At 41.5% G+C, this 27,468-nt stretch overlaps 1 protein-coding gene across 1 annotated transcript in view; it reads right to left on the bottom strand.

The window, feature by feature from the left end:
• Nucleotides 1-19,267, bottom strand: part of kmt2d (lysine (K)-specific methyltransferase 2D) — a 45,350-nt gene extending 26,083 nt beyond the window's left edge. Inside the window, 31 exon segments of the mRNA XM_061675867.1 lie at nt 44-94; nt 299-372; nt 467-705; nt 862-931; nt 1,010-1,168; nt 1,254-1,331; nt 1,416-1,493; nt 1,590-1,725; nt 1,821-1,942; nt 2,864-2,986; nt 3,058-3,228; nt 3,324-3,509; nt 3,602-3,643; nt 4,055-4,164; nt 4,348-4,512; nt 4,761-4,942; nt 5,044-5,148; nt 5,250-5,363; nt 5,467-5,574; nt 5,650-6,395; nt 6,507-6,626; nt 10,985-11,271; nt 11,348-11,526; nt 11,662-11,776; nt 11,895-12,066; nt 12,675-12,837; nt 12,946-13,055; nt 13,173-13,375; nt 16,271-16,382; nt 16,556-16,638; nt 19,162-19,267. Coding sequence (XP_061531851.1) covers nt 44-94; nt 299-372; nt 467-705; nt 862-931; nt 1,010-1,168; nt 1,254-1,331; nt 1,416-1,493; nt 1,590-1,725; nt 1,821-1,942; nt 2,864-2,986; nt 3,058-3,228; nt 3,324-3,509; nt 3,602-3,643; nt 4,055-4,164; nt 4,348-4,512; nt 4,761-4,942; nt 5,044-5,148; nt 5,250-5,363; nt 5,467-5,574; nt 5,650-6,395; nt 6,507-6,626; nt 10,985-11,271; nt 11,348-11,526; nt 11,662-11,776; nt 11,895-12,066; nt 12,675-12,837; nt 12,946-13,055; nt 13,173-13,375; nt 16,271-16,382; nt 16,556-16,604 — 4,569 coding nt within the window. The 5' untranslated portion in view covers nt 16,605-16,638; nt 19,162-19,267.
• Nucleotides 19,268-27,468: the final 8,201 nt, after the last annotated feature.

Here is a 27,468-nt window from a genome sequence, read left to right as displayed (position 1 = left end):
TTGCAACTTTCACTTGCCGTAACTAATTGAGGTTTTAACTCACCTTCTGTGCCTTGTTGATCCTCTGAGCTGCTCTGTTGTCTTTGGCCTTTTGCTATTGAAATAAAAATATGTTACAGAAAATTAAATGCAATTAATTGGCTGTTACAAATATCTGTCATTCTTTTTATCCACTCAACAATAAACCAGGAAGGAAAAAAGGAATACATTTTGCTCCAATTGCTCTGGCTACAACAATCACTATAAAATACAATACAATATAAATGTCTTTTTCCTGTTGATAAAAATGAGGACCTACCAGATAAGGAACCTTGTCAGCTGCTGACACTTTTCTCCAGATCTTCATGATTTGCTTACAGCGATTCGCCCAGTCTGGGAAAGGGCAAGATTTGCAACTTATGTCTAACATGTAACAAAACAACAATTGAACAATGTTCATCAAATGATAATAGACTTCCACACACACCTGGGTAGTCCTGCTTGAGAGTGGGAAAGTTGCTATTGGCGTAAAGCACAGGCGAAATGGTTGATAACTCTCCCAGCTCCTCATCTTTCTCCCATCGCTGGAGACTGCGCTGGTTGTAGGACAGTCCATCACCTTCTGCCTCAGTGGGGGTTGGTGGGGATGAAGGAGTCGCTGGGGTGGAGGGAGTAGCCCAGGGACTCTCCTCGCCACCATTTGGACTGAAAAGCCCTCCTTTGTCCCTGAACACAGTTTAAGAGACTAAAGGCTTACACATTTCATCGTCTGAAGCAATCCATCCTCACAATAAAAAAATAATATACAAAGAAAAATTACATGCATTGTCAGTGGCAGAATTGAGCTATGCCATGCTAAATAAGAAATGTAGCACTTCCTACCGCATGTCAAAGAATGACGACTGAGAGAGGGCAGGGAAAGCATCCATAACTCCAGCTGAAGGTAGAGACCCTACAAAAGATGTATATCTCAACTTCAACCTCATATCAAACTTCACTTACTCTAGGGTAGGCATCATATTCTACAAACCTGAGAGGAGAGCTCTTTGTGGCAGAGCACTACAATTGAGTTCTCCCTTATTGCCCTCCGAGATGGGCTTCATACCCTCCAAGGTGGAGCCTTCTGACACTCCCAGAACCTTCCTGAAAAACTGCTCAGAATCCTGATTCTCTACTCCTTGTGGAAGACCTGATTTGCAAGGAAAAACATCAACACCTCTGAAACATTTGCTTTTGTGCACGGTTAAGTCCGAGGTGTCATCTGCAAGCGTTACCTTCACTTTTTTCTACATCAAAGTCATGAGGATCGGTTGACCCCAGGTCCTTCAGTGTTGAGGATGGTGCACAGACTTCTGAAATATAAATATGCATGTTAATGTTAATAAAATTAGCTTCACACCAAAGCAATTCATTTTTGGAAGTCTCTAGTAACTAACCTGCACCTTCTCCTTGAGCCTGCGGGGCCTCACCCCTCTCTTGCTTGAGATGATGCACCATACGATCCTTGGCCTCAGCTAGTGAGGAGTATAAAAGTTACACATGAATGCTTAGCAAACAGTCAACTTGTTTGTAGTTACGGTATGTGTCAAAGTTTAAGTAGTTTTTCTTACTTTCTGGGGATGGAGTTTTGAACACCGGTGGTGCTGCTAATGAGGGTTGAAGAAGGCATACAGCTGGCCTCTGCCCAGGGGTTGTCATTACAGCCTTCTTACTCAAATCTATAAGTGTCTTTCCAAAAAAAGCCTCCTGCATTAAAAAGCAAGTATAGCATATAAGAATGTTATACTAGTCTATTGTCCCACAAATGTTTAATTCAGCCATACAGAGACAGATAAACAAACCTGGAGATACGGTGGAAACATGTCCTCAAGTTTGCTCTTCTTTCTTCCTCGACGTTTCTTGGCCTGCTCCTCGCCCTCCAATGGTTTAGGATCCATGATGTTATCTGTGTCAGGATGGGGTCCTACGCACAACAATTAAAATATTCACAAAATAAAAACATAGTAGTAGAATGATGCTCAGATACATCCATTCATTCATTCTCTGTATTGCTTATTCTCACTCAGGTTAGGGGAGTGCCAGAGCCTACCTTTTTGGCTTGTAAGAGGAAACCTGATTACCCGGAGAAAACCCACGCAAACACAGTGACGCTACACAGGAAGGTCAGAGCCCAGATTTGAACCCACGACCTCAGAACTGTGAGGTGGACATGTTAACGAGTCATCCACCATACCGCTCAGATACAAAACATTTAAAAAATTCTAATGGACATGCCATCACTTGTCTTTACTTGCTGTATAACACCATGTCGTCTTTTGTACAATTTCAAGCTGCAAAGCTGGTAAATGCGATAATAGCACTACTAGATGGATAATGAACTGCAGTGTCCCATGATGAATCGTTAGTGGCTAGTCATGGATTTTTATTTTAAACATGAAATGTTAAAGTGGAACTATTATGGAAAACTGCTTTCAGACATGCAAACACCAAAGGAATGAAAAAGGTGGCCCAAAAAAAACATTTTAGAGGGGGTCTGGGGGTATCCCCCGAGCCCCTGCAGAGAATTTTTTTGATTTTAACATAAAGTAAGCAATCTGGAAGACTTGAAAGAGTACAATAAGACCAAAAAATAAATAAATAAATAAAATAAAATTAAAAAAAAAAAAAAAAAAAAAAAAAGGGCAGGCGGAAAGTGGTCGCTCATTTTTATGAGACAGAACCGCCCGCTCAAAACCGGCCAAGAGACGAGAGGGAGATACTTAATCCTTAGGGAATTTTGACAAAAGCATGTCACAGAAATGTTATTAAGACAGGCAGGAACTGGCATTTTAAAGCATAATATGTCTCCTTTCAATAAAAATGGTCATCCATTCTTGTTACTGACCCTCTTCGATGGTTCTCTCTATTGGCTGTCCATCTAAAGTAGTCTCTCCAGCCAGCTGGGCAAAAAACTCTTTCTTCAACCGTGTATGACACTTCCTTTGTCGGACCATGAATCCTCCAATTCCTAATGCAATGAATTCATACATTATCCACAAATTACTTGCAAAATATGATTTTCGAATAATGTAAGCTTACCAGGCCTGTAGGGTTTCCGTTTCCGTTTTTTACCATCTTCCGTATCGTCTGCTACCCCTTTGAGAACATCACATTCAGCCATGCCATCTGTGCCTCCATCGACACCACCTTCTCTGTCAGGGCTTCCAGGGTTCTCAATCTTAGCGTCGCAGTCCATAGACTCCCCGCAGACTAAATAGGATAAAATTAAGTTTGAAAACAGCAACGCATTTACAACACAAATATCGCTGCTCAGAAGCCAATGGATAGGCAGAAAATGTGCCAACCTTTTCCCTCTTCTCCTTCCCCCTCCTCCCTCACATCCATTCCATCAGGGCCTCCTTCACAACACAAGGTACCAAGGCGAGAGCGTCGCTGTCGTCTCTTAAGCAAGGGGGACATGGAGATAGACCGCAGCAAGGACATTCCCGATTCAGTCAGCCATACGCCCTCTAACCGGTAGAACTGTGGTTCTGTAAAGTTCATGAGGTAACGGTGAATTTAAAAAAAAGAAAAGAAAAATTGAGCATAGAAAACACTGAAAAATGCCCAGAATGTCACTAACCTGGCTCTTTGATCCTTATTGAAGCCATAATGGCCGACTCAACTAGTGAAGAAACGGGTATAAAAAAATAATAATTAAAATAATGTATTACAAACCCCTATTCCAATGAAGCTGGGACATTAGTTAAAACGTAAAAAACAATGATTTGCAAATCCTTTTCAACCTATATTCAATTGAAAACACTATAAAGACTATTTTATGTTCAAATGTGTTGCAGGCATCAAATCCAAAATAAGTGAATATTTCCCCACAAAAAAGTTTATCAGTTTAAACAAATAACCTGTCTTTGTACTGTATTCAACTGAATAAATGTTCAAAAGAATATGCTAATCATTACATTCAGTTTTTATTTACATTTCACACAATTTACAAACTTTATAGGAATTGGGCTTTATAATTACATACAGTAAAATTCCATTAATTGTTTGGCATTTATTTTTGGTTCTAACTCACCGACAGGTTTGGGAACATACGGGCTGCATGATGTACATGCAAAGCCCTCATCAGATGCTTGCTCCACTTCATCCTCAGTGTATAAACTCTCACAGACAGCATGTACCCATCTTCTCAGGCACACAGAAATGAATAGCGATATGACATTCAGAATAAATTAAACACCACAGTAATTCATGATATATATATATATATATATATATATATTCCCTCAAAAACATCATTAGCTGCTGTCTAATAAATATTTCATTTGATTTTTTTTCATGCATGTAGTTCTCATGAGGACCGCCCACCGATCGCAGTGTTGACACTGTAGGAGTAGCTCCTCCTCCATGAAGTTCTCTCTGCATACTGGACAGGTGACAAGGCTAGCACAGGGGCCACAGTGAGTGTAATTATTCTGCCACTCGCAGTGGAAACCTGGCGAGTTGGAACCGCATTGTACACAGCACACACACCTTCAAAGTAGAGAAGCAGACATTACCAAATCATCAACCTATATACAAGATTAAAAAAAAAAAGACAATGTATGCCAATGTGAGTGGGTAACAGTTGCTTGCCAGTAAAAGGAGAGTTGGGCCTCTGAATAACTAACGCAAAGGTCTGTTTTACATAATATGCAAATATCCAGGAATTAATTTCCATTTGACCCCATTCAAAGATACAAGGATGAACAAAGCTTTCAAAGATTTTTTTTTTCCTTTACCATTTGCATTTCCAACCTCCCTTGGGCACTGTGTGCAGGGGCGGGTCCAAGCAATACGTGTGGTAGCTGACATCACAGTCATCACACAGCAGCAGACGGGAAGGGTCCGAAGCCTTTCCACATACTTCACACACAATACATTCCAAACAGCGCCAGCCCTTGCGCAGCATCGTCTTTGTAATCTACAGAAAATATCAAGTTTAGTCTAGCTCTTATTATAAAGGATTTTGGTTTAGAACGATGGAGAAAAAAAAGTATATTAAAAGGGTAACATTGTACTTACTTTGCTGTTCACACAGTAAGGATGGTAACATTGAGCACACTGAGCACAAGCCAATAACTGCCCCTCTGCACCCTTTCCAAAGCTGCCACATACAACGCACATATCCTGAAACACGGAGCAGAATGGGAGAAAGAAAAAACAAATGCATTTAACAGTGACACATATTACAAAATATAAATTACTGCATTTAAATCAACGTGCTATACCTGGAGCAAAACAAATTTATCAGTGTTTGAAAAAAGAACCACTGTGTTCTGCATGGTGTCATCTTCCTCATCGTCGTCCTCCTTACTTATTCCAGAGTCTGTAGTCATGCTTAGCTGCGGACAAACAAAAAGTAAAGCAGAAATAAAAGTGAGTTTTATTCTTTATTGGTTGCTATTAACCAAATGTTGTCTTAGGTGTATGCAAAATTCATCTCACCAAGAAGGCATCAATGCAAGAGGCCATGGCTTTGAGGCGAGACCTACCACCACGCCCTCTCCCTCCTCCTCGTGGTCTACGCTTCCCAGGGAAACTATTGCTTCGACCCTGATAAAAGTACAGTAAGTCAGGTTTCTCGCATTGTCAAATTAAACAACAGGTGTTTTAAGAATGACCACTGACCTGTTTGACCCTTGAGCGGCCAGGGGATCCCCTGCGCTTGACCTTTTCTGTGTGACTTCCGAGTGGTTCGAATGGCAGTGAGTCATCCGTTTCAGAGCGGCCAAGCTCCATGGAGAGGTGAGGATCCACTTCGCCAGGAGAGCCCAGGAAGCCACTGCTACTCTCGTCTTCGTGGCTCATATTGGAAAGCTCTTCCAACAGCAAATCTGGTTTTACGTCGTGCTCCTGTGGTTCCTCCTTTATGTCCATATTGTGTCCTTCTCTTCTCATTTGCTCGTCATCATCCTCTTCATCCTCCTCTTCAGAGTGAGGTAGTAGCCTCTCCTCCATGTTGACAGCAGAGGCTTCATCTTGTGTGTCTGGTGGTAAAAGATGATCATGTGCCTGGCATGGACTTGTGTCCTGCTCATCAGAGAGGGGTACATGCTCCCCTTTCTCTACAGATGCTAGCGAGGGCGGCAACTTTGACAGGGTCTTACTGAATGATTTTGCACTTTGGATGCCACCAGAATCAGCCTTTACAAACACTGCTAATTGAAGCCGGTCGACAGAAGGAGGAGTCTCCAGCTTCTCCACCTCCATATGTTCAGGGCCCTCCAGTGTTGCTTCTACTTTAGGATTTTGAGACAGTCTCTCAGCAGTAGAATCTTGCGGCTCAGCTCGGATCACTTGGTTGACTGCCTCTTCTGCTCTCCTGTCATCAGCAGGTAAACAAGGGGCACCCTGTTTGGTCGAGCATTCTTCAGCTAGGATTAAGGAATGCGTGTTATTTCTTTAATCACTTACAAATCTTTCATTAGTTACAGCACACTTTGTGTCCATGTACAAATATGTAGGTCAACAGTTGGTCGCCCTACCTGGAGACTCAAATGGTCTGGTAGATCCCTCTGAAGTACAGCCTTCTTTTTGTATCTTCAGCTCCTCCCTCGAGAATCTGTCACCTACATCTGATGTCTCAACAATGGTAGCTTCCATACCTATTGAGAGAACTAGACTTTACACCGATCTGATCGGCTTGATCGGTATCGGCCGCGACCTAGCATTTTATACAGATCGGGTGATCAGCTTTAATGTCACAATTCGCCGGGCCTATCAATGACGTCATTGATCGGCTCTGTAAAAGACATTGCTCCTCGGTGCCGTCGTGTATGTTTGAATCCAAATGCTAGTTTATTTTTAGCCTTGTCACGTTTTATGCCACAGTACTGTAAATACCTGACGACCAATAAAGTTTTTTTTTTTTTTTTTTTATCTTGGCGGTGAAAAAACATGTCGGCTGTGTAGGACTTTTTTGCGTCGTCTGAGACAGACAACACAAAAGCCATTTGCAATCTGTGCAAAACTGAAATACCTCGTGGGGAAGCGTAATCTAAATGCTTAAATACAACAAATTTGATCAGGCACCTGAATAATGTACACAAGGAGGAGTATGGCGCATTCAAGCAATGCAGCATGGAAAAGCCAACAACCAAACAGACGATGATGCAAACAAGGCTGGACAACACCGTCCATATAGCCAGGACAGTGAGAAGGTTAGAGTTGGCATGTCATTAACAGTATTTATTAATGCAAAGTAATTTAACTACAGTAAAGTAATTTAACTACAATAAGTTCGCACCCATTATTTCAGTTTCAAGTAATAATGGTTTATTTATACTATACACTTATGTCAGTGGCCAAATCTTGAATGCCCCCTAGAGGTCATTGATGTTTTACCTTTTGTCTAAAATGCTAGAAAATATTTTTGAAGATACTCAGTATACAGTACCCACGCATATACAGTAAATGAAGAAATCATTTAAAGAGAAATAGTGCTCCATCTTTTGATTAGATCAGTGATCGGTTATCATTATTATTTTTTTTTAAACTCTCTGATCAGTGATTAGCCCAAAGAAACTTGATCGTGTGTGTAAACCCTAGGGAGAAGTGGTTTAACTTGACATGTTGTCACACAGATGTTTATTTATATATACCCAGACCGCTTCTACTGCTGTGACTCATTTCTCTCTCATGTTGTGATTAGGGTTGCACGCCGTACCGGTACTAAAAAGTACTGTGGTACCTCACTCTCAAAAAACTATGCAACCCATCCATCCATCCATATTCTATACAGTTAAGAGTCATGGGTGTGCTGGAGCCTATCCCAGCTGACTTTGGGGAAAAGGCTGGCTACACCCAGAACTGGTCAGCAGCCAAATGCAGAAAACAATACAATACCACATTTTTTAACTACCGGTGCTAAAAATAAATAAATGCAGAGACTTAACAGTCCACTGGTGTGTCTAAAGTGGGTGGTGCCTTTTTCAGCGTGTGTGCAAGATGGAGAAATAAAATACAGAGACAAGAAATGGATAAAAACTTTCATGGACCTCGCACTTCTCGCAAAGAAATGAGGTACGCAGGGCTTTCAGTTCAACGCGACAGACACGGCAAAACCTGTCTATGAGGCATGCTGTAAAGCTACTCGGACTAGAGCACATGGGAAAACTTCCGAAACAGCTAAACCACCTTGCTGAATGGCGTCCTGAATTATATCACAAAGTTAAAGAGCGACAGGTTAGCAAGTGACACATTTTAAAAAGTTTCCCACAAATAGAAGTCAAACAAGTGTGAATTATTTTGTGGTAATTAATCTTGTTCCTGACTGGTTGCATTTGATGACGCAATTAATAAATATGAATATCCAATAATAATGCACTGAACCAATCATGGGGCATAAATAGAACCATGCCAAGCTAGGTTGTCACACACAGCACATTAGCAGAGAGACAACAGCGTCTCTCTGCATTAATATTAATTTATGCAATTGCAATGCCTTGCCTTTAGTGAGGTTAGTACACAGTCATATCCATTACTGAAATACACATTCCACATTTACATGTAAAATCTTATAAACACACACATTAAACAATAATGCTAGGAAAAACGCATTCGCTGATCAAATTAATTCTCAAATTCCAATGAAAAATACGAATCCTGAATCAGAATTTTCACATTTGAATGCAAACGAATGAAATCATGTATTTTATTCTGACAGGAGGCGCAATGAAGCGAAGTCATCCGGCCACCTGCTTTGCTTACTTCTGCTGCCTTTTTGACTTAGTGCACATGCGCAGTTGTACAGTAGCCACTGTTGTATATCATGCCGGCTACCCTGAGACGAGAATCTCTGCGGAACGAAGCGTCCGATGAGGAGAGCTGCACAAAATATTCATGGCATACTGAGACCGCAATACAGTTAGACTTTACACAAATGACGCACCTTTTCTACGTACACCTCTGTGCTCTATTGAGCAGTTTTTATTTTTCTACAGAGGCTTTGATGAACTGTCTAAACAATAAATCAGATTTTTGTAAAAAGAGACAGGAGCTCTAGTTTTTACAAGTGTATGTTTTGCGAACATGTATGTTAACATTGAGGCTAAAAATCTCAGCAGCTGCGAGAATAATGTAATTTTTTTGTTTAATCTAGAAAGGTCGAATATACAGTCCCACCAGAAAGTATTCACGCCCATTCACTTTTTCCACATTTTGCTGTTACAGACTTACTCTAAAGCTGATTTGAGTATAGTTTTCTTTTTTTTTTTTTTTTTTTTTTAAATTACATAAAATATCCCATAATGACAAAGTAAAAACATTTTCATACAGTTTTCAAATTTATGGAAAATGTAAACAAGTATTCACACCCTTAGCTTAATACTTTACTGAAGCACCTTTGGCAGCAATCAGAGCCTCGAGTCTTCTTGGATATGCTCTCTGAGCTTGGCACACCTGTTTTGCATTTTCTCCCATTCTTCTCTACAGATCCTCTCAAGGTCAGTCAGGTTGGATGGGCAGCGTCGATGGACAGCAATGTTTAGGTCTTTCCAGAGATGTTCGATTGGATTCAAGTTCGGGCTCTGGCTGGGCCACTCGAGGACATTCACAGGCTGCTTCTGAAGCCACTCCTTTGTATCTTGGCTGTGTGCTTTGGGTCATTGTCGTGTTGGAAGGTAAATCGAAGCCCTAGTCTGAGTTCCAGAGCACTCTGGGCAAGGTTCTCAAAGAATTTCTCTATATTTGGGAGCAGTCATCTTACCCTCTATGCAGATTAGTCGCCCAGTTCCTGCAGCAGAAAAACAACTCCACAGCGTGATGTTGCCACCACCATCCTTCACAGTATGGATGGTGTTCGCCAGGTGATGAACAGTGCCTCTTCTTCTCCAGATATGACGCTTACAATTCACGCCAAAAAGTTAAATTTTGGTTTCATCAGACCAGAGAATTTTGTTTCTGCAGGTCTGAGAATCCTTGGTGCCTTTTGGCAAACTTCAAGCGGGCTGCCATGTGCCTTTCAGTGAGAAGTGGCTTCCGTCTGGCTTCTCAACCATAAAGCCCTGATTGGTGGAGTGCGTTAGCAATGGTTGACCTTCTGAATGGTTCTCCTATCTCCGCAAGGGAACACAAGAGCTCCGCCTTAGTGACCATAGGGTTCTTGTTCACTTCTCTAACCAAGGCCCTTCCCCAGTTCCTCAGCTTGGTTGGACAGCCAGATCTAGGATCTTCCATTTCCGAATAATTGACACCATAGTGCTTTTCGAGAACTTCAATGCTGCTGAAATTCTTTTTCATCATTCTCCAGGTTTGTGCCTAGACACAATCCGGTCTCAGAGGTCTGCAGACAATTCCTTACACTTCATTGCCTTGTTTCTGCTCTGATATGCATTGTCAACTATGGGACCTTATTTAGACAGGTGTGTGCCATTCCAAATGATGTTCAATCAACTGAATTTACCACAGGTGGACTCCATTCAAGTTGTAGAAGCATCTCAAGGATGATCAGTGGAAATCAGATGCACCTGAGCTTAAGTTTGTGTGCCATAGCAAAGGGTGTGAATACTTATGTACCCATTATGTTTGAATGTTTACATGTTTTATCAAATTCACACAAATGTCTGAAAATATGTTTTTACTTCGTTATTATGGGATATTTTATGGAGCCGTTTTTTGTTTTTTTTGTTTTGTTTTTTAAAAGAAAACTATACTCAAATCAGTTTTAGAGTAAGTCTGAAACAGCAAAATGTGGAAAATGTGAAGGGGTGTGAATACTTTCTGGTGATGTGGGGGTGTATATACAAATATATGTTAACTTGATTTAATATCCTCGACTACTTAATATTTTGTAACAAAGACTTTGAAATTCCCTATTTTGCCATTTATGATTCCACTACTTTTACTGTTGTTTTAGGTTTTTGCCATTGTATCATTTCAGTATCCAGGTACTTTATACAGGTAAAGTATTGAAGTCCGAATGTTGGCATTGTGACAACACTGGCTGTGATGGAGATTGACTAACCTAGGTCCATGGGTGTCACTTCTTCAGCTGTGGCGTCCGCTGACCCCATCTCTGATGTGCTTCCTTGGCCTTGTATAACATTTGTCTGCTCTTCCGTCATCATGTCAGCCTCTGTTTGGATTGTCATCTCCACCAACTGTATCTGCTCTTCAGTTTCATCCACTACCGCTGCGGTTGATGTCTCTGCTGTGTATGCTTCGGTGAGACACTCCTGGTGATGTCGATCCTCCTTACAAAGCAGGCAAATGCTGTTGACTTCTGGGAGCTCGCACTCTCTGTGCACCCACCTGAGACAAGAAAAGATCATAGAATATTTTACAATGAGGCCACATATGACTGAAACCCTTAGATGAACAGACTAACCTGTGGCACATGGTGCAGCACTGAAGAGCCACAGATGGGTGTGCAGCTTTGCCACATACGCCACACATGGAGCTGCGCACACGCTGACAGGCCTCGCACACAGCGTAGTTTTCAAACCACTGAGCCGAGCCTGGCAACACGAGTCCACGAATGCCACACTCCATACATACACGACACCTCTGGGAAGATTCACATAACAGAGAGTAAATCAATTGATGAAAAAAAGCATATGAACTTGACTGGAGAATGCTTTGTCAAGAAAGTGCCACATTCCAGGAAGGGTCCACTTTTAAAAGATGACGAATATGACTTACTCTGCATTTCCATGGATCTGTGGGGAGAGAATCCATGGCTGGCTGCAGACAGAAGGTGTGGTAGCCCTTATCACAGGCATCACATACTAACATTTTGGAGTCTTCACCTGGTTGTCTGGGGAATTGCAACATAAGGTAAATGAGCGAGATGGCAGTATTTAGAAAAAGACACAGAAATGTCACCACAGCCTATTAAGCAAATCTTGGAGTGTATGCAATTTTATTGTACTCACCTGCAAGTCTGGCACACTTTACACTCTGGGCATTGCCATCCTGCCCGCTGGATGGGCGTGGCCCCAATCTCTAAACAGGCTGCGTGATAATGTAGGCCACAACCCGTACAGAACAGCAAGTCTGTGAGTTCCCCTGCTGAGTCACACACTGCACACCAAGACTCTTCCCCTGCTGTGAAAGTCAAAAAATAGAATCATGTTGGGTTTGGTTCATTTTGCAGATCATGCTGCAAATGCTAGCAGCTAAAACAATGTCACTGCTAGGCGGTGGTCCTCAGGTCAATACTAAAACAATGCATTTGAACCCCTAATTTTTTATTCTCTCTCATATCTGAACACGTTAGGGGAAGTATGTATTTTTTCACAGGAAAGTGAGGCAATATGCTTAACAATCATTATTATCTCACTTTGGAGATGCATTTTTTTGGCTGTGCAGTCATTTAATAAATTCAGATGGCTGCTTTTTCCCCAAATACTATTCAGAATCCACCAAAGCAAAATTGCAAACATGTACCCTCTTTTAAATGGCTATGATAAGAAACTGAACAGTGTGCTTTTAGTGTACATTTTCTTAATATATTTTAAGCAAATGATCTGGAATACTTTAAGAGAGAGAATAGCAGCAGTTTAACGGGAAATACAATATAGAATTATTATCAGAAATAACTGACGAGATGAGGAACTTGTCCTACAGTTGGAACACGTTTTGTAATTATTTGTAGGAAAATGCATGATGTAATTGTGTTAGCAATCATGAAAAGATGTGTTTGGTGGTCTTACCTAACTCTTCTGCTTTGTCTATGTGGTGTGGACAGAGAAGGGCCAAATGTTTCATGGATTGGAAGGAGCCACTCGCTGCCGCACAGGGGAAGTGGTAAAAAACTGAACAGCCCTCAGCATGGCACCGAATAGTTGCACCAAGCCTTTTGCAGTATTCACAAAGCTGTAACAAACCAATAACAGATATCAATGTGTGTGACACTGCATCAAAGAAACTTTTGTTATTCCCAAAAACATCTAATCCATGTTATACAGTAGACTGATCACTGACCCGCTGTGTCCCTGAGATAACAGCCTTATCCACGTTCTCCAACCCGCCTTCATCCATTTGTTTCACTCCTTCTGACCACACCGCACACCAGTGATGAACCCAAAAACCGCCTGCATTACAAATGGCATAATTCGGTCATCAAATCTTCAGGCAAATTTTTATTCACATCAGTTGCCTGTATTTTGTGACAGATCAAGATTGTACGTAATTGTTGTGTGGGAATTAACCTGAGTCATCAAATAGCGACGCCAGACAGGGGGTGTCCAAAAATCCAATGGAAGACAACTCATCATTTCCAGGCTGTGGCAGAGGAGAAGCTGAACGCTGGAGGTTTGGAAGTTCTGAAGTCGACCCCAAGTGTCTGAGTTCCCGTTGTCCATGAAGGCTGCGTTCCACACAGTTGCAAAGAGCACAAGCCTTCACGCTCTCTCTATTCAAAACACATGCACAAGGACTCAGTAGTTTAACTCAATCACTGCAGTGGACGGTTATATTCGTCAACATAAAATCCAACCATTTACCGCCACCCACAAATATATTCGCCAAGTAGATTTTTTTGGAACAGGGTCTCGCCCAGCTTGGCTGTGAGATTCGGGTTTGTAAACCACTGTAATGACTAACAGATCCCTGTAGATGGCAGCATTGCATCCCTTTGGATCTGAAATCAGCAGAGCTTTTGAGTAGAAGATAAAGATAAGGCGGTGAATCTCGGCTTGTCACATCCATTATGAGGGCGAGAAATGCCAACGCGTTTGAAGTCGGACAAATTTAGGCATCCCACACTCAAACAGAGTGTATGTGTGTATATAAGACATGAAAACACCAAAGGTATGAAAAAGATGACCAAAAAAAAAAAAAAACATTGTAAGGGGGGGTCTGGGGGGGATCCCCGGGCCACCGCAGAGAATAAATTAAGCTATCTGGAAGACTCTGAAGAGTACAATAAGGCAAAATAAAAATCTTCACGTAGAAAAACATTTATTTACACCGCTCAAGTACCGGTTTATGTACACATTTAAGTTAAAGTTTAAATTAAATTTGCCTCATTTCTTTGCTTTTTTTGTTTTTGCCTCCAACTTGAGCCAGGCCCATCTCCACCTGCACCTGTTGCCGACTTGAAGCTGTGCCACATGAATAGCATCCACCTCTTTAAGCACTCTCATTCTGGAAAAGAATTGACTAAAATTGTTGTCTGTTTCACTTCATTCTTCACTATTACCAACTTCAAAGGCTAATCCCAAATGCATCCTCCAGGAAAATATTAAGAACAATATTTTTCTGTTTTTATTGGCCATTACTGAATTTGAAGTTCATTAGTTCATTCTGTGTTGTGTATGTGTCGCTCCGTCGCTTAATACATTTAACATTAACATCAGTAAACTAATTAGATAATTGTAGGAGCATTTCCCAATTAATAGAAGATGTACTAGCGGATCACCTCTTGTCGCCGATGTTACGTGTGCTTTGCGGTTCTGCTGGGACCACAACCAGGGCCACGACTCGCAGCACCTCAACGTGAAAATACAAGATACCAGTGCAACAAATACCACACTGGCTGATCTCATGAGCAAAAATGTTGCTTAAAAGTAAGAGTAGCAAAAGAGGATGGCTGCTCCAGAGATGGTTGTAGTTGCCAAACATTGTACTAAAGTAAGGGTACTGACTGTTACTTGCAATTATGTGACTCAAGTAAAAAGTAGCCCTCCAAAAAAATTACACGAGTAAAGTAAAAAGTACACACTAAAATAATTAATCAAGTACTGAGTAAATAGTGAGTAACTTCTGATATGTTTAACCACAGCATTACCATCAATAAAAACAATTACAAAATGTGAATAGGCAAATTCTGATGTTGCTGTGTGTGTGTATGCACAGACAAAACTAAAAATAAAAAAAAATAAAAAACATCTGCAATGTACTGCACGGTGTTTTCTCAAGTTGTAAGTGAGCTGAAATTATCACGTTTGGGGAGACAGGGCCAGACAAATACTACAATATATGAAAGCTGTTTTTTTTGTTTGTCTAAATGTAAACATGAGTAGCGCGCCGTTGCCTTCATGGTAACGATGACCTTCCCAATAGGGCCGCCATGTAGGCACGACAATCAGCGGGGTTGGCTTATCAAGTGATAATACCTATGTACAGGGAGCCCAATGGAAGACGTGTGAGGTCATGTGACTTTCTTGTCTCATTTGATTGGTGAACTAGACTAAAACGATTTACGCAAACAGCGCCCAATGCGGAAGTCCAAGTCTCGCGCACGAAATAGTATAAATAAATAATAATAAATAAGCAATAATTGATAAATAAAAGTAGCGAGCGACATTTAGATCATTTTAACGTAGTAAAAGTACCGTTACTTCTTAACAACAGCAGTGGAAGTGTTTTTTCTGGTTTCGTCAACTCCTGTGACTTATCGAAAGCAGGTCTCGAGCCCACAGGCGGAACCTCAGACCAATGCGCTCGCATATTAGTCCGCCGTGGAGTAATATTCACAATTACGTCTGTGTGCGGATGGATACTGTGTGGAATCGATCTAGCTGCGTTCAAGGAGTACGAAACAGCTTATGACGTCAGCGGCGGCAGCGACCGTAACCCCCCCACCCAACCAGCAAAAACTCAGTGAATCTATACGATTCATGTACATGGCCTATTTTGAGGTCCAAACTGCGAATTTTGCCGAAAGGCGACTGATTGTATGATATATGTATATATATATAGACACACACACACATTATAAATAGTATATAGGTGTCACAGTAGGTAATACAACGTGTGCGTTACAATCATGAGAAAAGATGACGTAGTTCATGGAGCGAATGAGGAACACCAAGTAAAACAAAATCCACTGACGTTCAACTCCTCCCGTGCAGTATGTGAGTCAGCATCGTTCACTGCGTATTTTGTAGTTGTATATACTGGTAAATATTTTTTTGTTTTCATTGTTTTCTAGTTTGGCAGGTCACAAAAGCAAAAAATAATACCATCAAAGTCACGGTTTTACTTGACATTACTTTTTACAAAAAGCTAATTTTCGCAGCTTTTTGGTCAGAAACCAGTGTTTTTTGGTGAAACAACCTATGTTCTACTGCTGATTACTAATAAACGGAATACGCTACAAAGTAAAAGAAGTCTGATCTTTCGTTTGTTAGCATGGGGCCTTATATTGTCACAGAAGACATTTTTGGGGTCTTGAAAGATCAATCAAGATTATCTGTATTGCCTGGTAATATGGGGAACTCTGCTTTGGAAACAGCTGGGAGTGAATGAGTTAATGCTGTCAACAGTGAGGAGCTCTGATGGGAAAAGTGAAAAAGGTACATACATAGGTGCACTTGAAGAGGTGGCAGTGGGATCAGACACACCCTCAGCAGCAGGAAGAGCTTGGGACTCTCCTTCAGAGGAGACAAGTTGTTTTGCAGGAGCGTTATCGTCAGCTGAAAAAAAGACATTACAAGCATGGTTAACAATTTATTTTAAAACATACAAAGCACGGGGTAGTTTCAATAGTTCTGATAGCACGATATTATAACTGTGATTCTAAATAATTCTTACTTACTCAACACATACATGCTAAGATGTTTGGATGCAGAAGACATTCAGTGATTACCTGTTGGCTCAGAGTCGCTTTCGTCGCAGTTTGATTTCTGCTCGTCCATCCCCCAAGCTGACTTTGACCTCCTTGACAGAGATCTATAGCGTCAGAGTACAAATGGTTCATAGTAATGCAACACTATTACTATACTATTTTCAAAGTATGCTAAAAACCTGTAATCATTTCTCTTTGACCTTTACAACAAGTCTATTGCAGTGACTAAAGTGACAGCAAGACAATGAAACAACAAAAGCAAACTGTAAACAGGTGGCTTCCCATACAGCGATCGAGAACATGCAAATCCTGACATAAAAAATTAAACGGAAAATTATGAATGATAACTTTTCATATAGCATCTTTAAAAACACCTTTACAACGTGCATTGACTGGCCAAGTAGAAACAGACATAAAAAAAACAAAATACCAACGGTATAATCATGTAAATACAACAACAACAACGATAGTGGAGCCCAAGGCAATGCAGGAACCCAACAAACCCAACTGAGACAAGGAAGGTTGACGTGGAAGTTACATTTTAAAACTCACAAACCTAAAATGCTTTGGTACATTAAGAATACTGAGAATCGTAAAAATAAATGAATAAGTGTCAAGAAAACAATACAATTCTGAAAGATGCAATCACGTAAACGCCAGTCCAAAAAAATGTGTTTCGAGAAGTGATTTAAAAGATGCCACTGATTTTGCGTCTCAGCTCCACAGGCAGATCGTTCCAAAGTTATGATCCATGTAATAGAATCAGAGCATTCAAAAAAAGTAACTAGCCATCTTACATGCATTTAAACATACAATGCCTCCAGTTTTTTTACAAATGTGCCCTGGAGTCAGTCACTGCCTAACATTAGCAATAACGCAATTGCGCATGCTTGTAAATTGAGCAAATTGGTGCGAGTTCCAGTAAACGGATACACCAGAGACACACCGGAATTCATACACATAAAGTGCTTATTCACCCAGCAGTGCATATTCCAAACCGGTTGAATGGCAAAACAAATAAAAAAGGAAAAAAAACATAACAACTAATTGGGGCGTTTCGAATGTACAGAGAATATATTTTTCAAACTCAACCATATATGTGGATACACAAAGAAAACAACTTCCGTGTTGAAAACTTCCTGTTGCAGCGCTGTTGAGTACGTGCGGAACCGCAGTCGCTCAAATTTTAGTTCCGTTCGGAGCTTCACGCCGTCGATCAAGTACAGTACAGTAAATCATACGACGGCCTCGCCATTGTTTCAACAACACAACAAATAACACAGAGTCGCGGCGTGGATCGTGTTAGCCCAGCGATCCCGCGTTCTGCGTCCCGCCAGTGTCGATGGAAAGAGACTTTTTTTTTTGCACGCAGCTCAGTTTCAGCGTAATGATAACATGGCAGCGTCCCCAATGTGGGCTCGTATGATGTTAATCTCCCAATGTCAGAAAATAAACCAAATGAACGTGCGCAATGCAGCCACGCCAATGCAGACGCACAACTATCACGTTGTGTGCTGCAACTTCGATGCACAAGTCGGTAAGTTACAAAACAAACACGGATATCAGTTTCGAAGTGAAAATGCATCATGTGTTGTCATTTCCACACACACAAACATACGTTTCGTTAGGCAGTTGGAGGAACAACTGGGCTGATGGACGGACGAATGCCTTTCACGTGTTTGTCATGCATAGAAGATACAAGCATCGCTGAATGCAATAAATGCTTCAAGAAGAATATCACGTGTATAGACACAGCACAATCGTGCGTATTCCAGCGGCAGATTTTAAAAACAGACACCTTGGCCAATTTGAATAAACGCTATTTGGAAGAAAATAAAAAGGTGAACAATGGAGTAAAATTGGTGGATGAGCGTAGCGTTAAAAGGCGACATCTTCGAAAAAAATGTGACAGTCGAAACACCACGATAACAAGAGCACATAGTGAATCTAGTCAATTAATGAGCTGAATAGTTTTTAGAAAACGTATTCGATAATGCCTCGCTGAAGTGGTAAACGATGGCAAAACAGCGTCCTGGTTAGCTGGGTTGACACTGAAAGTAATCAGAAATTAACTTTCATGGTGATCGTGCAAGCTTCCAATTGTGGCGATAATAGCAAACAACATCTACATCTCCCTGCCATGTCAAAGAAAACACAATACAGTTCGATGATAACAGCCATATCAATCATTACTCAATGTAAACACCGATTTGAGGGTTTCGTATTATTCCAGCAAATAGCCTGTTCCCTATCCCTGGCGACGGACCGAAACGGAAAATCGAACAACTAGAGATGGTGACGTAGCAGCTCAGTGTCCCGAAGAGACAAAACTGCGAAAACTACGCTCAGTCGCAAGCATAACTGCATTCTCTCCTGGAAATGACAACTGGTAACTTCGACCTAAAGCCCCTGGACACCATCACCAGAGAATATTAATCAAGCTGAAGTTAGCGCCCAGGTAACACAGCTAGTTCTCCAGCAAGTAGACAGTGTCATCAGCTACGGGCTAACAGCTAAAAGCTACCGATAGCGGAGCCAACGTTACCCGGTCTAAGGTCAGGGGTAGTGTGTCTCTATTTATGCCTGGCACGGGAAGTTGAGAAAAGTCACAATTAACCGCGACTGACCTTACGAAAACAAAAGCGTCTCCTCATACATCAGCAAAATCCAAAGAGCCACACGACAGCAGCTTCCCGTAACGCTTCTGCTCGCTTCATTTTATGTACCGGACTAACGCTGCAGCTAGCCGGCTGGAGCGAGAGAGAGCGAGAGAGAGAGAGAAAGAAAGAGAGCGAGAGAGAGAGCGAGTGGGGGAAGTGTACACAACCAGGCAGAAGGCTTCCGAGCTCACTGCTCACTACTGTGGTACACTTTACACAACTCCGCGGAGCACGTTGGGTTTGCGAGATAACCACCGCTTCGGTTTGGTGGCCGCAGGCACTCAGTCACCAGGGGAATGAAGAGGCACCGATACTATTGGTGGTACTACTACTCCTACTACAGTCCTGTTCAATGTTTTCTCATCGTGTTTCAGCTACACAACCCGGCTAGTGGATGTAGCTTGAATGCTAACAGCTAGCCACGGTGGTGTTATGGAATCCTTCTCGCCAGCTCGCAGTTTTGCACTGAATCGTGAAAACAAACAATCATTTGGCGTCATGCGTTGTTCAACAACATACTGTAATTGTCAATACCACTGGAGATGTCACAATTTATCGATTAATCGACAACTAATTGATCATCAATGGGCAAGTATTTTAATAATCGATTAATCGTTTAGAGACCTTGTCCAACTCCTCTGATGTCACTCTCTCAACAGTAAATATTGTCTTATTTCTGTAGACCTTCGTGAAAGCAGACAGGTTAGCTTTTGATTGATAAAAATAAGACGTGCAAATGTCTGCTTTTACTTTAGCAAACAATGATCGACATTTGTCCCTATTTTCTGAAATGTTACAGACTAGACCTGAACCATAATCAATTCATGAAAACAACGTCAGTTGAATCTATTAAGAATTTTTTTTTTGCAGCTGTAGGATGAATAACCTGTAACTGACATCTAATTGAACCTGAAGTACACTCAACTATTAACTCTTCACATGAATCAGTACCCAAGAAGCTCTCAGTTTAAAAAATGTTGGCGCGTACAACAGAACTCCCTCTTGTGTGATATTGCTTAACTGCCTCTTATTTGGGTTTGTATAATAATTAAACAATACCAAATAAATAACAATAATTGATTAATAATCAGTAATTGTGGAAAAAAATATTTTGCAATGAACTTAACTTAAATGCAAAATTTATTTGTATCTGATCAATCAATGAAATGATCGAGAGAATCATCAATTCTAAAAATATTCAAATCCCACCACACACACACAAACACACATTTGACCAAACTGCACTGCTCATTGCGCCATCCATCCATTTTCTGAGCTGCTTATCCTCACGGGAGCGCTGGAGCCCATCCCAGCTATCATCGGGCAGGAGGCGGGGTACACCCTGAAGTGGTTGCCAGCCAATCGCAGGGCACATATAAACAAACAACCATTCACACTCACATTCACACCTAGAGTCTTTTTTAGAGTCTCCAATTTATGCGTGTTTTTGGGATGTGGGAGGAAACCGGAGTGCCCGGAGAAAACCCACGCAGGCACGGGGAGAACATGCAAACTCCACACAGGCGGGGCCGGGGATTGAACCCCGGTCCTTAGAACTGTGAGGCAGATGCTCTAACCAGTCGTCCGCCGCGCTGATTGCGCCAAAAACTGAACATTTACCAGCGCTCTAAAAATCATAAATGGTGCGAAAACGTGTATTTAGTGTGTCAATGTTAGGGCGTCTAAAATTAAAATGCTGTTGTGCTTTGTTTATCACTTCCTGCACAGAACTGCACATGAGTGTGCTTGTTGGCAGGCATGGCACGGAAACATGGAGGATACTAACACTTAATCGTACTGGAGGTCCTTACATTTTTCCAAAGTATGGAAGCCATAGTCATGAGGTTGTTAAAATTCCAGGAGCGAGACTAACCTAATTGGTAAGTTAGGTATAAATGTGTCAACTTGTCTTACATGATTTGATCAGTCCCATGGTGCGGACGGTTGTGATCATAAACTGATCATTAATATTGCTGTAAAGGCAACATTAGGGATTACATGTGTCTTGGTTGCATGCTGTGTGTCGACTAACCACTGGGACTGATTTGCAGTTTTGACCCCGCAACTTTTTATTATTGCCTGTGTGGAGACCTCTTGTGTGATCCTAAGGGACCAAAAAAAAAAAAGTATAAATAATACTTTAATAATATTTTTAAAATAATCTATCTGGCCACTCACTTCAAATGAAGAAAGATGCAAGCTTGAACAAAGGTGTAAAAATGGTCCTCTAAGGTCATCACCCAAGTGGTACTGTCATGCAAGTATTAAAGCAGTGTATTACATACATTAGTGCACAATGTATGCAGGTTTTCATTTGGAAAATACGTTGTTACTGGGTCCCTGCACAGGATTAGTTAACTCCCCATTCAGCTTTACTAAAATTGGATTAGATTTTTTTTTAGGGGGGGCGAGACTGGTTAGAGGACCGGCTGATTGGCCAATGGCTGTAAATAGAGGTTGGTATTAAGGGCACCCGATTCCTCCTATTCGTTCTTTCCCATCTGCCTCCTGCATGTCCAGGATAATCCCTTAGAATACCTCCACAGATGTTTACAACAAAGCATGAACCAGGATGACGTGGACACAATTTGGAGGTTAAATTGTTTCGTAGATTTGGTCATAGATGGCATATATTGGTTGTGCTTTCATTTTGCATACTGTACTGATTTTTGTGCTCATTGTTTTTAGTTTGGCATGTGCTCCACTTAAATGTTTACTCATTTGTGGGTGATTTCTTCGTGTAAAGGCAGTCACTAATAATATAATATCTATCTGCATGAGATTGGGTTTACCAAAGAAGAGTTTTTTCAGAATCTTAAGAACTTGGTAAGTAATTTTTCAACATTAAATGAAAAGGTACAGCCAATGTAGTTTACCATTCGGTTATTTATTATTTATTTATTATATAAATTCAGCTAAAAAGGAGCAGAATGTTGAAAGAGTGGTGGTTGTTGCAAGAAATAAACATTATACAAGGTGCCCTAGAAAAGTGTTTTCCAACCTTAATTGAGCTAAGGCAAATCTTGTATATTAAAAAGATCTCTACAATTGATATTAATAATTATTATGTGGCGGCACGGTGAACGACTGGTTAGCACGTCAGCCTCACAGTTCTGAGGACCAGGGTTCAAATCCGGGCTCGTCTGTGTGGAGTTTGCATGTTCTCCCCGTGCCTGCGTGGGTTTACTCCGGTTTCCTCCCACATCCCAAAACACACGCATGGTAGGTTGGTTGAAGACTCTAAATTGCCCGTAGGTGTGAATGTGAGTGCCGAATGGTTGTTTGTTTATATGTGCCCTGCGATTGGCCGGCGACCAGTTGAGGGTCTTAATACTTAAGGCAAAAAAAATCTGACATCCAGTAAGTCCACTTCGTCAGTTGTTGGCAGTGAAAAAAGAAAAGGGCTTTGTTCAAAATTATCTGTCATGTGGTGATTTAAATTGTATTTATCAAAAGTACTTGAAAATAAATAATAATTTTCAGACCAATTGAGTGATTTGAATTGGATAATTTTCCACAGCATACCTGACGATCCCTCACAGTTTATTACAGATGGCAAATGTACTCACACTCTGTACTCAAGCAGAAGTACATAGATGTGTGTTAAAAAAAAAGGGAAAAAAAAGACTGGTAAAAGTACAAGTTTGTTTCAACACCGTACAAATGCACTTGTCAAATATATACTTCCTGTTTTGATATATGTATATAATTCTTAACTTTGCACAAAAGAAAAAAACTTCACTGCACACAAAAACTAAATTAACTTTCATAGTGCTCATGCAAAGATGAGGGAAAAAAATCAGGTTACAGTGGTACCTTGAGATATGAGTTTAATTTGTTCAGTCACCACGGTTATTCTGTAACTAAAATAATCCTGTATCATCTTTCCCCCACTGAAATGAATGGAAATGCCATTAATCTGTTCCAACCTCCCTTTTTTTTTAGTAAGGGAAATAGCAATCTATAATATTGTGTTTTGTAAAAATAATAACATAAATAGAATGTAAAGAATTAAACTGTGAATCATGATTAATTTATTATGGCTCCTTCTGGTGTGCACGATTTAGCCACCAGGCAGCAGTAAAATACAGATATGCAGACACAATTGAACGTAGTTGTTAAGAGTGTCACAACTACTGTAAGATTCTGTAATATTAATAATTTTTCACTGAGGATAAAGAATATATGCCTGTGACTGAGTAATATTATATTTTCTCTCTACATGTGTTGCTGCACATTTGTGTTCAAATGTCCATTTCTAAATACTTATAACAGCGCAACACCAATGCTATTCATTCGCCCTGCTATGGCCTTTTCAATTGTATGTTAGCATTAAGATGAACAGACTTTCCAAAGGCAAAGCTTTGTGGTTGTTTTAAATAGACAAGTCTTTTTTTTTTTTTTTTTTTACAGTAAACTTTAACTGGGAGTAGCATTATACAGCTCGAAGACTGTTTTGAGTAATTGTTCACTATGTGCCAAACTGCTGCTTGTGTGAATTGAGTTGAGTTCACTGCCACCATACAGTGCTCGTATCTCAAATTTGTACTTGTAATTCAAAGGAAAAAAATCGTCTGGGGAAAAAAAACCTTGTAAATCGGATCACTCATATCTTAAGGCACCGCTATATGTGTTAGCCGTTATTCAGAGCTAACTAGTGTTTACTTGACTTTTATGCAATGAAAATGTTTTCCCACAGCTTTGCTAACCCTATGAACTGACTCACACAAAATGCTAAATTAGCTAATGATAACTGAAAAAATAAACCACTTGTTTTTTTCCAGATTTGACGCTGAATATCAACGCCAGGAGATGGTGGCTTAGGTCTGGCAGAAGAAACAGCACATTTGCCACAAATCATTCTTGGAGCCGACAACAGCAAGCGAGTGGTGCCACGCAACCAAAATTGTGACTTCGATATTATACCTGGATAAAGTACCCTGATACCGGGACTGAAACGATACAGCAAAAATCTAAAACATCAGTAACAGAAGTAGAATGAAAACTGAAAAAACATCTTCAAATAATTTTGTATTTATTTTTATTAATTCAAAACATTACGATAAACTTGAAAAATGATGCAATAATGGAATTAGCCCATTCTTAACATTAGTATTTTTTTCTGAATAATTAGATCAATGCCTGCATTATCATATACAGGTATATGACGAATACGTGTGTTTGTATGGATAAAAAAATTAAACATCTATATACAGTAGATGGCGGCACGGTGGCAACTGGTTAGAGCATCAACCTCACAGTTCTGAGGACCCGGGTTCAATCCCCGGCCCCGACTGTGTGGAGTTTGCATGTTCTCCCCGTGCCTGCGTGGGTTTTCTCCGGGCACTCCGGTTTCCTCCCACATCCCAAAAACATGCATAAATTGGAGACTAAATTGCCCGTAGGTGTGACTGTGAGTGCGAATGGTTGTCTGTCTGTATGTGCCCTGCGATTGGCTGGCAACCAGTTCAGGGTGTACCCCGCCTCCTGCCCGATGACAGCTGGGATAGGCTCCAGTACGCCCGCGACCCTAGAGAATAAGCGGCTCAGAAAATGGATGGTTGGATATATACAGTAGATGTATAATGCAGCCCTATGGGGGGCACAAGCAAGTGCAAACTGGAGGCCGGTCCCAAGCCTGGATAAATGCAGAGGGTTGCGTCAGGAAGGGCATCCGGCTTAAAACTTTGCCAAACAAATATGAGCGTTCATCCAAAGAATTCCATACCGGATCGGTCGTGGCCCGAGTTAACAACATCTGCCACCGGCGCCATCAACCAGCAGGGTGCCGGTGAAAATTCAGCTGCTGTGGGTCGAAGTCGAGGAGGAGGAGGTGGAGGTGGAAAGCGGGTTCTTTGGCAGAAAGAGAAGAGGAAAGCACAGAGCCTAGAACTGAATGTGGGGACTTTGAATTTTGGGACTATGACAGGAAAATCTCGGGAGTTAGTTGACATGATGATTAGGAGAAATGTTGATATATTGTGTGTCCAAGAGACCAGGTGGAAAGGCAGTAAGGCTAGAAGTTTAGGGGCAGGGTTTAAATTATTTTACCATGGTGTAGATGGGAAGAGAAATGGAGTCTGGGTTATTTTAAAACAAGAGTTGGCTAAGAATGTTTTGGAGGTGAAAAGAGTATCAGATCAAGTGATGAGGCTGAAACTTGAAATTGAAGGTGTTATGTATAATGTGATTAGTGCCTATGCCCCACAGGGAGGATGTGACCTAGAGGTGAAAGAGAAATTCTGGAAGGAGCTAGACGAAGTAGTTCTGAGCATCCCAGACAGAGAGAGTCGTGATTGGTGCAGATTGTAATGGACATGTTGGTGAAGGAAATAGGGGTGATGAAGAAGTGATGGGTAAGTACGGCATCCAGGAAAGGAACTTGGGGTGACAGATGGTGGTAGACTTTGCAAAAAGGATGCAAATGGCTGTAGTGAACACTTTTTTCCAATAGAGGCAGGAACATAGGGTGACCTACAAGAGAGGAGGTAGAAGCAGGCAGGTGGATTACATCTTGTGCAGACGATGTAATGTGAAGGGAGTTAGCGACTGTAAGGTAGTGGTAGGGGAGAGTGTGGCTAGACAGCATAGGATGGTGGTGTGTAAAATGACTCTGGTGGTGGGGAGGAAGATTAGGAAGACCAAGGCAGAGCAGAGAACCATGTGGTGGAAGCTGAGACAGCAAGAGTGTTGTGCAGCTTTTCGCGAAGAGGTGTCTCGGTGGACAGGAGGAGCTTGCAGAAGACTGGACCACTGCAGCAAAGATGATCAGAGAGGCAGGCAGGAGAGTACTTGGTGTATCTTCTGGCAGGAAAGGAGAGAAGGAGACTTTGTGGTGGAACCTCACAGTACAGGAAATCATACAAAAAAAGAGGTTAGCTAAGAAGAAGTGGGACACTAAGAGGACTGAGGAGAGGCGAAAGGAATACATTCAGATGCGACATAGGGCAAAGGTAGAGGTGGCAAAGGCCAAACGAGGAATATGATGACATGTATGCTAGGTTGGACACTAAAGAAGGAGAAAAGGATCTATACAGGCTGGCCAGATAGAGGGATAGAGATGAGAAGGATGTGCAGCAGGTTAGGGTGATTAAGGATAGAGATGGAAATATATTGACTGGTGCCAGTAGAGTGCGAGATAGATGGCAAAAATACTTCGAGGAGTTGATGAATGAGGAAAATGAGAGAGAAGGGAGAGTAAAAGAGTGTGGTGGACCAGGAAGTGGCAGTGATTAGGAAGGGGGGAATTAGAAAAGCATTAAGGAGGAAGAAAAATGGAAAGGCAGTTGGTCCTGATGACATTACTGTGGAGCTATGGAAGCATCTAGGAGAGGTGGCTGTGGAGTTTTTGACCAGCTTGTTCAATATAATTCTAGCGCGTGAGAAGATGCCTGAGGAATGGAGGAAAAGTATGCTGGTGCCCATTTTTAAGAACAAGGGTGATATGCAGAGCTGTGGGAACTATAGAGCAATAAAGTTGATGAGCCACACTATGAAATTATGGGAAAGAGTAGTGGAGGCTAGACTCAGGACAGAAGTGAGTATTTGTGAGCAACAATATGGTTTCATGCCAAGAAAGAGTACCACAGATGTATTATTTGCCTTCGGGATGTTGATGGAAAAGTACAGAGAAGGTCAGAAGGCGCTACATTGTGTCTTTGTAGATCTAGAGAAAGCCTATGACAGAGTACCCAGAGAGGAACTTTGGTACTGCATTCGGAAGTCCGGAGTGGCAGAGAAGTATGTTAGAATAATACAGGACATGTACGAGGGCAGCAGAACAGCGGTGAGGTGTGCTGTAGGTGCGACAGATGAATTTAAGGTGGAGGTGGGACTGCAACAGGGATCAGCCCTGAGCCCCTTCCTGTTTGCAGTGGTGATGGATAGGCTGACAGATGAGGTTAGACTGGAATCTCTGTGGACCATGATGTTTGCAGATGACATTGTGATCTGCGGTGAAAGCAGGGAGCAGGTGGAGGAACAGTTAGAAAGATGGAGGCATGCACTGGAAAGCAGAGGACTGAAGATTAGGCGAAGTAAGAGGGGTGGTGGGGGGAGAGTGAGGCTACAGGGAGAAGAGATAGCAAGGGTGGAGGACTTTAAATACTTGGGGTCAACCGCAGGTTGGAACGGGTGGAGGAAGGTGTCAGGTGTGTTATGTGACAGAAGAGTCTCTGCTAGGATGAAGGGCAAAGTTTATAAAACAGTAGTGAGGCCAGCCATGATGTACGGATTAGACACAGTGGCAGTGAAGAGACAAAGGAAGCAGAGCCG

Source organism: Phycodurus eques, chromosome 1, assembly GCF_024500275.1.
Source record: "Phycodurus eques isolate BA_2022a chromosome 1, UOR_Pequ_1.1, whole genome shotgun sequence".
Taxonomy (NCBI): Eukaryota; Metazoa; Chordata; class Actinopteri; order Syngnathiformes; family Syngnathidae; genus Phycodurus; species Phycodurus eques.
The sequence above is the reverse complement of the archived record's forward strand: the minus strand, read 5'-3'. Positions and strand labels throughout refer to the sequence as shown.